This window comes from Miscanthus floridulus, chromosome 4, assembly GCF_019320115.1.
Source record: "Miscanthus floridulus cultivar M001 chromosome 4, ASM1932011v1, whole genome shotgun sequence".
In the NCBI taxonomy this organism is placed as follows: Eukaryota; Viridiplantae; Streptophyta; class Magnoliopsida; order Poales; family Poaceae; genus Miscanthus; species Miscanthus floridulus.
Window position 1 is genome coordinate 104,425,252 of NC_089583.1, and position 12,832 is coordinate 104,438,083.

At 42.5% G+C, this 12,832-nt stretch overlaps 2 protein-coding genes across 5 annotated transcripts; both read left to right on the forward strand.

Annotated features, from left to right (window-relative positions):
- The first annotated feature begins 903 nt into the window (after positions 1–903).
- Positions 904–4,998, forward strand: LOC136552427 (pentatricopeptide repeat-containing protein At1g05670, mitochondrial). 4 transcript variants are annotated; one of them, XM_066543988.1, is made up of 4 exons: positions 904–3,457; positions 3,558–3,680; positions 4,089–4,369; positions 4,464–4,998. In XM_066543988.1, the coding sequence occupies exon 1, from the start codon at positions 1,053–1,055 to the stop codon at positions 3,333–3,335; it is 2,283 nt and encodes a 760-aa protein (XP_066400085.1). In that variant the 5' UTR covers positions 904–1,052; the 3' UTR covers positions 3,336–3,457; positions 3,558–3,680; positions 4,089–4,369; positions 4,464–4,998. The 4 variants fall into 4 exon arrangements, with proteins under 4 accessions (XP_066400085.1, XP_066400086.1, XP_066400084.1 ...); XM_066543989.1 differs by having other exon boundaries at positions 3,558–3,633; XM_066543987.1 differs by having other exon boundaries at positions 3,558–4,369.
- A 425-nt stretch (positions 4,999–5,423) lies between these two features.
- On the forward strand, positions 5,424–12,394 carry LOC136552428 (tRNA wybutosine-synthesizing protein 2/3/4). The gene is made up of 11 exons (XM_066543992.1): positions 5,424–5,995; positions 6,399–6,589; positions 7,139–7,401; positions 8,009–8,422; positions 8,501–9,646; positions 9,728–9,857; positions 10,099–10,334; positions 10,442–10,577; positions 10,664–10,740; positions 11,803–11,909; positions 11,993–12,394. Exons 1-11 carry the CDS (start codon positions 5,554–5,556, stop codon positions 12,091–12,093), a joined length of 3,243 nt encoding a protein of 1,080 aa, XP_066400089.1. The 5' UTR covers positions 5,424–5,553; the 3' UTR covers positions 12,094–12,394.
- The last annotated feature ends 438 nt before the right edge of the window (positions 12,395–12,832 follow it).

Below are 12,832 nucleotides of genomic sequence, written 5' to 3' on the forward strand. Positions count from 1 at the left end.
GAAGTGCTCGTAAGCCAAGACTGAAATTGAGAAGATAGACGAAATAATCGTACGCTTCAGGTTTTTTTTACATCATTTTATTCACCATCCGTTGTTTGGTGTTAACCGTGTAGGTTCGCGAATTTACCTACCAAGATTTAAACCTTGGTGCACAAATTTTAAGATGATAAAATGGCAATGGACGATGCTGATTGCTGAGCCTCTATATTACATTTTTTTTTAGAGAAACGGACGTAGAGAATGAGGGAAGAGGAAAAAAAAGAGGCAAGAGTGACTAAATTTTATGAATCTTGTTAACTGGGAAGCCTGGCCTGTTTGGGTATAATTTTGGCTTCTTCTCCTGCTCTTATGCCAACTGCTCTAGTGGAGCAAAAACAGTACTCCCTCCATTTCAAATTATAAGTCATTTAAGAATTGGAGAGTCAAAGTATCTTAAGTTTGATCAAAATTATAGAAAAAATTACAAAAATTTATAACATCAAATAGCTACACTATAAAAATATAATTAATAAAGAATCTAATGATACTTAATTGGTATCATAAATATTATTATCTTATCATATAAAATTGGTCAAACTTGAGATCCTTTGGTTCTCTAGGATTTTTGGAATGACTTATAATTTTGGATGGAGGAAGTAGGTGAAATCACTTGGTAAATTGGCTGCCTATATTATACATGAAAAATAGATTGTACCGGAATTACCAATACCCTTAATACATTTTTTCATGTACAATCCTATCATAAAAATAAAACAGAGATAAGAGATCAAACTACTGCAAAATCATTGAACAACACTGCGCGAGAGATCCGAATGAGACCATGTTAACACTTCCTTTGAGTTGTACCATAAGCCGCACGATCCCGATTCAACGGTGTAATAGCTGTCTTGTAAATTTCGCTTATTCTCCTCCTCGCCTGTCCACGGGCACGGCAGTCGGCAGAGCGCCCTCGTCCGCCTTCTGCTACTCGCCCAGCGCCCATCTCCCGCCGCCACCGCCGCCGCCAGCGCCAGGGCGGGCAACGGAACCACTCCCGGACCCGCCACCGCCGGATGCTACTCCGCCGCGCCGCCGCCGCCGCAGCAGCGAAGCTCTCCACCTCTTTGACCTCTGAGCGAGCCCTTCGTCACGTGGGCGCCGCCGGCCGCGGCCACGGCCACGGCCACGCCACCACCTCGTCTTCGAACCCACGCCGCCGCGGCCACCGTCGTGCGCCTACGGCTGAGTCCGAGCCCCTCACTTCCACCGCCGCGCCCCGTCCGTTCCCGGACTACCACCCTCCCCGACCTGACTCGCCGGACGACGACGCCCTCGCGCGCCGCCTCGCCGCCGCGGTGCTCGCCTCGCCTCACCCCACCTCCCTTCCTCCGCTCCCCTTCCTGCCCCTCCTCCGCCCAATCCACCTCCTTCTCGGGCTCCCTCTCCTCGCCTCCCACCCGCACCTTGCCGACCTCCTTCTCCCTCTCCTCCTCCTCTTCCCCTCCCTCCCTCAGCAGCACCCGCACCCGCACCTGCTCCGCTGCTTCGCTGTCGCTGCTCACCTCGCCGTAGTACGCGGCGCCGGCGCCGCACGCGCCATCCTCGTGCGCGCAGTCCGCTTCCCCTCCCCTCATAGGCATTTCGTCGAGCACTACATCTGCACCTACAAGGCTTTCTCCTCGGACCCCGCCTCCTTCGACCTCCTCCTCTTGTGCCTCCCCTCCGCGCCCCTACTGCGCCGCCTCCGCCAGTACGGCATCTCCCCGTCCCTGGAGGCCTGCAACGCCGTGCTCTCCCGCCTCCCTCTTGATGAAGCCATCGAGTTGTTTCAAGAACTCCCGGACAAGAACGTTTGCTCCTACAATATACTACTCAAGGCGCTCTGTGGTGCTGGCCGCGTGAAGGATGCACGCCAGCTGTTCGATGAAATGGCTTCACCGCCCGATGTTGTCACGTATGGGATTCTTATCCATGGATACTGTGCTCTTGGTGAGCTGGAGAATGCGGTGAAGCTGTTGGATGACATGGTGGCAAGAGGGGTGGAGCCAAATGCAACTGTGTATACTAGTGTTGTTGCATTATTGTGTGACAAAGGGCGGGTTTCAGATGCTTTGAGAGTTGTGGAGGATATGTTCCAGCATAAGGTGGTATTGGATGAGGCTGTGTATACGACTGTCTTGAGTGGTTTTTGTAATAAAGGGGATTTGGTATCTGCAAGAAGGTGGTTTGATGAGATGCAGACAAAAGGTTTGGCAACTGATGGGGTGACATACACAACACTGATCAATGGGCTTTGCCGGGCTGGTGAACTGAAAGAGGCAGAGAAAGTGCTTCAGGAAATGTTTGCCAGGCGGTTTGATGTTGATGAAGTAACATACACTGTGCTTATTGATGGGTACTGCAAGAGAGGGAAGATGGCGGAGGCCTTTCAGGTGCATAATGCAATGGTTCAGAGAGGAGTGACTCCAAATGTAGTGACATATACAGCTTTGTCAGATGGACTATGCAAGAAAGGGGATGTCCAGGCCGCTAATGAGCTATTGCATGAGATGTCTAACAAGGGGCTTGAGCTTAATGTTTGCACATACAACTCCCTGATCAATGGCCTATGCAAGGCAGGCTATCTGGAGCAGGCCATGAGGACTATGGCAGACATGGATGCAGCGGGTCTTAAACCGGATGTTTACACCTATACAACTCTTATTGATTCACTCTGCAAGTCAGGGGAGCTTGACAGGGCTCACGACCTCTTGCAAGAGATGTTAGATAAAGGAATTAAGCCTACTATAGTGACTTACAATGTTTTGATGAATGGTTTTTGCATGTCAGGTAGGGTAGAAGGAGGAAAGAGGCTGCTTGAGTGGATGCTGGAGAAGAACATCCATCCAAATGCTGCAACTTACAATTCTCTTATGAAGCAGTACTGCATTGGCAATAACATGAAATCTACCACTGAGATCTATAAGGGGATGTGTTCTCGGAATGTGGAGCCAAATGAGAATACATACAATATATTGGTCAAGGGGCACTGCAAGGCAAGGAATATGAAAGAGGCACTATATTTCCACTACGAAATGATAGAGAAGGGTTTCAGACTTACTGCAACCTCATACAGTGCTCTTATAAGATTGCTGAATAAAAAGAAGAGATTTGTTGAGGCAAGAAAACTATTTGATGATATGAGGAAGGAAGGTTTGACAGCTGAACCAGATGTATACAATTTTTATATTGATTTCAATTTTAATGAGGACAATTTGGAGTCAACCCTTGTTCTTTGTGATGAACTCGTGGAAGCCAGTATCGTGAAATCGAAAGCTGAAATGGATCAAGATGTTGTAAAAGAACATATACATTAGGAACATGATTTTGGCTGGTTATATCATGCTAGCTTCTTCAGGATTGTGTTTGCATGCAATGGTGAATACAAGGTCCAGAGATAGTGCTGTCCCTTTTCACCATGTTAAAACTGGCAGTTGAGGTAAAAACAGTTTCTTCTAAGTATTTAAATTGGTTACAGATAATAGTTGTGTGTTCCCTGGCATTTTCTGATGGTTGATGATATTATCCTTTAATTACAGCCTTCAACGGGTCAATCCAGAATATGTTCAGACGTGTAGATAGAATGAACATTGTGGTGTTGGTGTGATTTGCAAGGTGGAAGACAATAATATGCATTGTGAACTCATTTCTTTTCTTTCCAAGTATTACGTCTGGTCCTTGTTCCTGTGTTTTTCTACATCAAGTTTAATGATTTATCCATTTGTTAGTTTGATACTTGCAAAATAAATATGAATTAGCATTGCTAGATGTGCGTATTTATTGTCTCACTCATATCCTGCATCTGACTTCCACTCATGCTTCTTATGTTGCAACTGACATGAAGTTGAAATTAGAGGGGTTTGGCTCTTTCATCGCATCGATCCAGTGCTTCTTCAGAGCTACTCTTGTTTCAGTGTTATTTTCTGTAAAAATATATAAACTAGATCTACTTTGCTTGGATTTAGTCCTTTCCCCCCAGATTAAGGGTTACTCTACTAAGATATACTTTTAGCTATATTTTTTTGGAGTTGCAATGAACTCAAGCTGACCTTTAATCTGCTGACTTGCAGGACAAGAAGTCTTTTGGTTAATAAATTGTCAGGCCTTGAACTAGTGAATTAGTTGTCTTTACGAGTAGTAGTAAGGGCCTAAGCTGCTGCATGTGATGCTGATGAGTACAGGAAGAACATGGCAAAATCACTGGTGAAACAGGAGAGAACTAAAGAGGCAATGAGGCTTATGCCTGTGAATGGAAGGATTAACTAGAAAATTTTCATGAACAACAGTGGAAGATAGCATTCATTAAGAACTGATGTTTGATCTTCATTCGGAATTTTGAGAAAAATAGATGGTATGCTCTGTTTGCAGACATCATTCCTTCCTCAATGTTACAGCACCCAGCTCAGCTTCATCGTTCACTGACTTGGACCTTCGTTTGTACATAGGTGAACTCAGCTTCTTGGAGATTCATAAAGTGCTGCACCAGATTCGGTTAGCTGTTAGAATTAGGACACATCACAACACATCCATATGGGAAACATACAGCTTCGAATGAACATATTGATATAGACAGAGGATACAATTGTACTGTAGTCTGTAGGAATTTTGAGAAACAATATGCAAAGTTCTAAGCTCATTTTTTTTTATCGGTGGATGCGACATGCATTAATTGTTTTCTTGCAATTTTAGATTGCACGCCTACATTTATGGTGAGGGGTCACTGTGTTTGTATTGGCAACTGTGTGCTGTAATTGTATTGGCAGAAATAGATCACTGCACCCTGCATCAGAGTGGACGTCCTGGACGGTAAGGCCCGTCTGAATTTGGGGAATTTTATCTCCCAATAATTCTTGTAAATTTTACGAAGAGTTACTAGCGTTCCAAACAGGTCATAGTACAGTCCTCAAAGCATTTGACTACCAGTATGTTTTTAGTGTAGTAGATTCTTTATCACGTGTGTCACTGTTTTGAAATAAATCACCCCATATACTACTTCATGTCATATACGTTGTAAAGTATATTTTGACAGTTAAGTTTTCTTACTATATGTTGCTATTTGCTTAAGGAAAATATTATTTCAAAGGCACTTTCAATACAAATATATTAATATACAAGTTTTATGTCATGAATAATTATGGTTAAAGTTTGTAAAATTTTCCATGGTCCTATTCGTTTGTCTTATAATCGGTATTTTTTAGCTTGTTTTTTGCCGGAACAGTATTTTGGCTTTTTTCAGCGAAGCGAACGGGGCCTATTTCTAGACAATATAATGATCAATTCCGGGACAAAGAAGTGCTATTGAATTGAATCATTATGTATATATGGTAACAAAAATACCGTAGCAAGTGTAGCGGTGCTATTTTTACTATTGCAGCGAGTGCCATCTCTGTGCAGAGTAGAGGGAATTACTCTTGCATGGGCTCATATGAAAGGCCCAATCTCCAAGGTTCTCCACTGCACCAAAACCTGGCAAAAACCCAACCCAAACCCTAGCACCTCGCGAAATCTCCCCGCGAAAGCCAGCCTCCCGGTCACATGGATTTCGGTCGCCGGAAGGTGGCGGCGCTGGCTGCGCTCTCCTCGCCGACGCCGGACAAGTCCCCGAAGGGCGGCGTCGACGCCCCCATCGCCCCGCTCCTCGAAGCCCTCAACTCCCACCCGGACCTCTTCACCACCTCCTCCTGCTCCGGTCGCGTCTCCGTCCTCGCGCAGCCTCCGCCGCCGCATGAGGGCCAGGGCGATGGCGCCCCCAAGCCGAAGAAGAAGGCGCGGGGCGGCGGGTGGGTATACGTATCGCACGACCCTGCCGATCCGGACGCCGTGGTGGAGCAGCTGTTTGGCGGGAGCGGGTCGGGAGGGGCGGGGGACGAGCTGGTGTTTAGGTTCGAGCCGATGATCGTGGCGGTGGAGTGCAGGGACGCCGCCGCAGCTGCGGAGCTCGTCGCGGCCGCGATTGGTGCGGGGTTCCGGGAATCAGGTGAGTTGTGTGATTGTGTGTAGCGTGCCTCCTTCAACCCTGTGTTTAGAGTTATGCTGAGATGTTGGATAAGGCTTCGATTTCCATGAACAACTCAGCAGTGTATCCTTACCATCAGTGTTATTGTACAGTATTTCAATACATGGAGATGTGGAACGATTTGTGAATCCATCTATCATTGATCACAGGCGCAGGGTTCATTATAGTCAGTTTTGCATATATAGTTTTAGAGAAGTATGATTTTTTTGTTCATGCTTTTGGCTGAAATGATAAATTGACTCTCAAGTGAAGGTTTGTACGATGAGAGATGGATTCATTGGATTGTAATGTGTATTGCTGAGTTTTCTTATTTATAGGAATATCAGATTAAGTTTGTTTAAAAATTGATTAATCTGGTTTTTAGGTATCACAAGCTTGCAGAAACGTGCAATGGTAGCAATAAGATGCTCAATTCGCATGGAAGTACCACTGGGGCAGATTAACGAACTTGTTGTTTCTCCGGAGTATGTCCGATACCTTGTTAGAATTGCCAACAGTAAAATGGAGGCAAATAAAAGGCGAATGGATGGATTTCTGGATCTCTTGCAGACTAAGGTATTGAGCTATGTTTGTCTTACTGTATTCCAACTTTTTATTAGTGTGCATGACATACATGTTTGGAAACTTTGGATAAGTCCAAAAATGTTTCCTTTGAATGTTCATTAAGCTGGGGTGGAGAGTAAACTAAGTATTTCTTTTAATAGATAATAATCTATAGGAAGTTTCTGTTTGTAAAACTACTTAATGAGTTGAGCAAGATTTTTCAAGCAGATGGCAATAGTTACTTCTTGATTTACTACCACTTGTCAGATACTACCTCCGATCTTTTTAAATTGACGCTGGTAGTTCAAAACGGAACTAGCCAGCGTCATTTTAAAAAGATCAAAGGGTGTAAGTTTATCTTCATTTATCCATAGTATATATCCTGAACATTTGTGTGTTCTAAAAAAAAATTACTTTGACCACCAATTCATTTACAAATATGTATGTACATTCTACAACAACTTAGTTGATTTAGTGTCGGAATGACCTTTATTATTACTATTTTCTCTCTCTCTCTCTCTCTCTTTTCTTTTAACATGTTGGTTCCAATCAAATTGCCAGGGTTTGTCATACTCATCGGGGTTGTCAAACAACTGTAATGGAAGTGGTGGTCAGTCTGTTGATTATGAGGCTTCCGTGGGTCCTGAAGCTAAGATACCATTAGATAAATGTGCCAAAACAAATGATGAGCACTTAGTTACAAAAAGGAGAAACAGTGGACGTAGTTGTGATGATGATACAGGTTCAATAGAAGCACAGTATTTTGGAAATCAAGACTCTGCATGGAGCGAGGGTGTCAAGCATGGTTTTGGTAATGCTAAACGGCATGTTCTCTTATCTCTTTTGTCTCATCTTGTTCCTACTTTTCATTTTTCTTAGACTAGCATGTAAATTTATTGGTTTGATGGGGCCTGAAATGGATATTTGATATCATTTGGTTGTTTCAAAGAGGTACATCACAGTACATGGTTGTTTGGCATGTTGGACCCATTGACTTAGTTGTTAATTGTCCATGTTGTTTATATATGTAAATTTTATAAGCAGTGTTTCCGTAAATGCTTAAAAGGTTGTCAACTTTGTTTATCCTTGTTGGACTACGCAGCCTATTAGTCAGATTACATGTCCGTTTAGCGAACACTGGTTTTAAGAAACTTTTTGTTGAACATTAGCTGGACACAGTGAGAAACTAAATTCCATCTGGTTTTGATTAAAAATAATTTTCTTTTTTCTTGTAGCAGATAGGTGATCGTTTTGTGTTATTAAGCCATGATTTTTGAAGTGATGGTCCTGCACCTATTTAGGTGACCACTCTGTTATTCCATAATAATTCTGATAATTGTACTTTTAGTCTTCTTACTCACAAAGTGACAATCCAGTAGCTCGGAGCCTTTGATTGAACCCTTTTCATCTTTTCTGTTGTATTGTATGTAGATTATTAATGCAGGAGAAGTTGTCAGAAAACAAAAATCATCTCCCTACCACAACATTGGAGATTAGCGGTGAACCAATTGAGAAGCTCTTCTTATGGGGCCAAGCCTCTTGTGTGTTTACTGTTGGAGAAGAGCAGCAGGTCCTAACTTTTGGTGGTTTTGGAGGACCAGGAAGACATGCAAGGAGAAACTATTCCCTTCTGCTCAATCACAAATCTGGTTTGTTGACAGAAATGATCTTCAAAGCATTTCCTTCACCACGGATGGGGCATACAGTTACTGCAGTTGGTAGTAGCACTTATCTAATTGGAGGTAGAGGTGCCCCTTCAGAAATTCTTGATGATGTCTGGGTTTTGCTAAGCACTGGGAATACGTGGTCAAAAGTGGAGTGCTGTGGAGATCTGTTCCAACCAAGGTACTGTTTAGATGAAATTATTACCCCCCTTTGCCTGTTCTCGATTTTCTTATGGACGTTCTGTCTCTCTTTATGCAGGCACCGACATGCATCTGCTGCAGTAGCTTCAAAAATTTATGTATTTGGCGGACTCAGTAATGAAGGAATATATTCTTGTATGAATGTATTGGACACAAAAAATATGCAATGGAGTGTACTTGCTGCTTCAGGCGAATGGCCATGTGCTCGACATTCACATTCTATGGTGTCGTATGGTACTAATCTATTCATGTTCGGAGGTCATGATGGCCAACGGGCACTGAAGGACTTCTACAGTTTTGATACAACAACACTTAAGTGGAACAAGGAAAACTCAAATGGGGGATCTCCGTCACCTAGGTTTTCACACTGCATGTTCATCTACAAAAATTATCTTGGGATACTTGGTGGCTGCCCTATTACCGAAAACAACCAAGAAGTTACATTGCTGAACTTAAAGCATCGAGTCTGGTTTTGTGTTTCCGTTCCATTGCTGAGCCAGTCCCTCTGTGTCCGTAGTTCATCGGTTGTAATTAAAGATGATCTTGTTATTTTAGGTGGTGGTGCATCTTGTTATGCATTTGGAACCAAATTCAGTCAACCAATAGTTCTTGATCTGCATTCAGTGGAGTCTATGTTTAAATATGATAGGAACAAAGATGACACAGTTCAAAGTCATGATGCAATATCTGCTGTTGACTTGCCAAAAGATGAGCAAAATGGCATCTTTGATCATGATACAAAATCAGAAGATGCTTGTTCTGGTGGTTTGACAGATTCAAGCCCTTTGGTTCTTCAAGTGGAAAAGACATATGCCAAATTAGCAAAGGACATTCTGAAAAAGTTTGCATGGTTGGATCTTTCTAGAAAAGTTCGAGTCAGCCATGATAATGGCCATGTTCTTTTTCCTATTAATGAAGCTTTCCGTGTCCTAAATGCTGAAGAGCATATCAAGATGACACATGATGATTCATGTACCTTTGGGGAATCATTAGTGTTTACTGAAAAGAAACTTGTAGGAGAGAACCTATCTCTTCAGGATGCATTAAAAATTTTGTCATCTTGCAATGGTTCCTTTATGAAAGATGAACTGGCCATCAGCCGAAAGCCTTCCAAGTCTCCTCAAACCATCATGAAAGAACTTGTATCTTCTCTACTGGAAAGTAAAGGGATGCCCCCTCAGTTGTTGGAGCAGCTTCCAGCTAGGTTTGTTTCTCTGATGAAAATATCTATTGTTATTACAACTATAGCTGCTCTTGCTTGCTTAAATGTCATTCTGATGTGTAGGTGGGAGACACTTGGTGATATCCTCATACTTCCGAAGACATGTTTTAAGAATCCGTTGTGGGAATCAGTTAGCGAGGAACTTTGGCCACTAGTTGCCAAGTCACTTGGTGCACAACGTCTTGCACGCCAAGTAAGTATTGGATGAACTCTTATTAGTGAACCTAGAACATCTATTTGGGCTGCTATTACTCTTGAAGTCAATACCTTGTATGTTCATGTGGTCTCCCATCCTCAATTGAATTTCCATGTTAAGTATTTTTATTCTTATAATTTGTGACTTGTGGCATGCATTTGGTTACCCTACCAAGCATTTATTTCTGTTGGGGATGCCCTTTTCAATATGATTCATTCAATTTGTCCTTTTTTCGCAGGGTAAAATCATGCCAAATGGTACAAGAGATAGTACACTGGAACTTCTTCTGGGTGATAATGGATGGGTTACCAATTATGAAAATGGCATCTGCTGTTCACTTGATGCAACAAAATGCATGTTTTCTTCTGGTAATCATTCAGAGAAACTTCGCATGGGACAGCTAAACTGCAGAGATGAGGTCGTCGTGGATTTGTTTGCTGGAATTGGATACTTTGTTCTTCCGTTTCTTGTGAAGTACGTTCTCTGATAGCCCTTGATTCAAACACAGAGATTCTGATATTATCCCCCCCCCACCACCACCACAACCAAAAAAAAAAGTTCTTAATCTCGTACTATTGCAGGGCTAATGCCAAGCTAGTTTATGCATGTGAATGGAATCCACATGCTCTGGAGGCTCTTCGGCGCAATGTTAGTGACAACAGTGTGGAGGATCGATGTATTATACTTGAAGGAGATAACCGGGTGACTGCACCCAAAGTATATACTGGACAAATATCATCTTTTTGTCTAACACATGAATTACGATGGCTGCTGATCTTTATTTCTTACTGGACTTGAATTAGGGTGTTGCTGATCGAGTCTGTCTTGGATTGTTACCCTCAAGTGAATGTAGCTGGGCCACTGCTGTTGAAACTTTAAGGTGATCTGTCTGCATCACCGCCTGAGTTGTTTCAGTTATGCTTATTTCATTCTAGGTTTCTTGTAGTGTTCAAAGAAGATTTTATATAGAGAGGTCTAACTACTTAGGTAAGCTTTGTCTTGGCCTTCTATAGTTGGACCTCTTCTGTTGCACAAGTAGCTGCATGCTTCAGTGATTAAGATGATTTCTTAGTATTGTTTGAGTTGGTTTTACTAAGGAGTTTGGTTGTGTTAGGGAGTCAGTTGGGAATGTGCCTATCTTTTGAAAGTCGTGTGCAAATCTTTTAGAGTTGGTTAGTTCATAATAATGGGTTAGGTCAGATTCCACACACATACACACTCATATAGTCATATATAATTGCATTATACCCTGTCACGGTTAAGCATTACAATTGTTATTCTCAACCCTTCTAATTTCTCTCTTCTACCCCTGCTTCCCTTCTCTAATCACCAACCACATCCAGGGTTTCATATCCCTACAACCAATCGCAAAGGTGTACACGACAGCAGCAAAATGTTGTTTCAGAATAAGAGAATATTCTAAATGTTCTTTTAAAACTCTGCTTATCAACATATTGATCTTAGTAGTGCTAGTCACATATCCCAAAAGACATCCTGCCAAGTCTTTTTTAGAACCAACAAAGCGCAATTGAGTTTACATTTAGCAGAGCGTATTCGAGGCGCGCCTGCCAAAATCTGGGATGCTAAATATTCCCTGACTGAAGTTCATTTCATGTGGAAAGATCATTTTATTGCTATCATCCTCCGACTCATGCTGAAGTATCGTCTCACCTGATATGGCCAAACTGGAGTTGCTGGAGACCGCCGTCCCAATCCTTCCATTTACATGCTGCCAAATTTCGTTGTCTGACACTGAAAATGCCTGCATGGTGGTGCTTTCAGTGTGTAGGGCATGGAACACGTTGGGCTGCCTGATGGAATGTGTGGTCTCACTTGGAAACGAGTTTTCTATAATGTTTGAATGCCATGTTTGAATTTGGTCAATTTGCTGGATCCACAACAAACCTCTGATGCTAATATTTTACTCTATTACTATGTGTAGGGTTGGCGGTGGTGTATTGCATATACACAGGAATGTCAATGACTCTGATGAGACACGCTGGTTGGACAATGTTGTTGAATCCATCAGTAATATCGCCAAAAACCATGGTAAAAATGGTGCATTTATGCTTTGATCTGTTGCGATGCATTTTTGCCCTCAAGAGTTAAAATTCCGCCATTTTGTGTCGCAGGACTATGTTGGAACGTGTCAGTGGAGCATGTTGAACGTGTCAAATGGTATGGACCGCATATTCGCCACCTTGTAGTTGATGTTAGATGCCGGCAAATCTAACAAAGCAGACGCCTTCAGAGAATACTTGTGCACTGCCAGGCCTGGGATTCTTGGATAGTTGGACGCATATAATACATTTCAGAATGTAATGTTCAACAGTTTGCTTCGGTTGTGTTTTAGTCCCGAGTGTATTCCATTGCTCCTAGTCATCATGGAGCCTCTGTTGTGACCTTGAAGGCATGTTCAGGTTCTTGACAACATTTCGCAACTGCATAGCTGCAGTAAAGTCGTCTTCTTGTACCGAGTATTTTATGTATCTTCTTTCTTATATAAGATAATTTATTACGTTGTCTGATTACCAGTTTTTGCATTGGCTCATGGCACAGCACGCTAGGCTTTGCATTGATTCAGTGATTACGGTGAAGCAGGAAAGTCATGGGGAAGTAAAAAAAATCATTTTGTTTTGAGAAGGAAAACACGTATTTGGTATGTATTGACCGAATATCTGGGCACATTTTAAGCATTAACCGAACGTACTTGCTGACACATTCTACAGTATCTGAAGACTGGGGCAAATATACGTATCTGTAGAATGATGCCGAACGTCAAGGTTGTGTTTGGTTGGAGGTATCTCTTGAGATGGAACAATTTCATTCTAGTTTTTTTTTATGTAGTTGCGTAATGAATTCACAACAACAACAAAGCCTTTAAGTCCCAAACAAGTTGAGGTAGGCTAGAGTTGAAACCCATTAGAAGCAATCAAGGTTCAGGCACGTGAATAACTGTCTTCCAAGCACTC